Source organism: Calidris pugnax, unplaced genomic scaffold (genome assembly GCF_001431845.1).
Source record: "Calidris pugnax isolate Ruff unplaced genomic scaffold, ASM143184v1 scaffold963, whole genome shotgun sequence".
Taxonomy (NCBI): Eukaryota; Metazoa; Chordata; class Aves; order Charadriiformes; family Scolopacidae; genus Calidris; species Calidris pugnax.
The window spans coordinates 6,553-7,199 of record NW_015092014.1 but is presented as its reverse complement, the minus strand read 5'-3'; the positions used below and the strand labels follow the sequence as shown (position 1 = coordinate 7,199).

General features: G+C 59.7%; 1 protein-coding gene across 1 annotated transcript in view; it reads left to right on the top strand.

Moving 5' to 3' along the window:
• The window catches only part of LOC106900195 (erythroblast NAD(P)(+)--arginine ADP-ribosyltransferase-like), a 5,424-nt gene that overhangs the window by 4,157 nt on the left and 620 nt on the right, over positions 1-647 (top strand). The window contains exon 4 of the mRNA XM_014962184.1: positions 266-520. Within this exon, the coding sequence (XP_014817670.1) occupies positions 266-520 (255 nt within the window). The remainder of the gene's footprint in view (positions 1-265; positions 521-647) is intronic.

The following is a 647-nucleotide window of genomic DNA, read 5'->3' as shown; positions in this document are numbered from 1 at the left end:
TCCGTGTGTCTCCCTCATCTGGGGACAGCTCGTGGGGGGCTGCAGCCCCCTCCCCACATCCCCACTGCTCCCACATCCAGGGTATCCCATAGAGAGATGCCCACGCCCCAGATGCTGCTCAAAGGGTCCAGGGCAGGATGTGTGTCTCCTGCCGGGGACTGGTCCCCTGTCTGTCCCGTGGTTGCCCCTGGGGGTCACAGCACCCCCAAAACTCAGGGGAGAAGGGAGGAGGTTGACACCGGCCACCCCAGCCCCACTTCCCAAGAGATCGGCCAATTTGCCTCCAGCTCCCTCAGAAAGGATAAAGCTGAGCAGTTCGGCACCGACACCTTCTTCTCGGTGTACACCTGCTATGGTGCCCTCATCAGGAACTTCTCCTTATTCCCCACTGAGGAAGAGGTCCTCATTCCACCCTTCGAGACGTTCCAGGTCACCAACATCACCAAGAATGGCAAGAGTACCCACATCCAGCTCAAGTCCAAGGGCAGATTCAGCACCTACAACTGCGAATGGTTGAAAGGTGACATCCCCCATTACGGTCCCTCCATCCCCCCCAAATGGTCCCTCCATCTCCCGAAATGGTCCCTCCATCCCCTGGGTTGGTCCCACCATCCCCTGGGACAGTCCCTCTCTGCCACTGGGTGCCT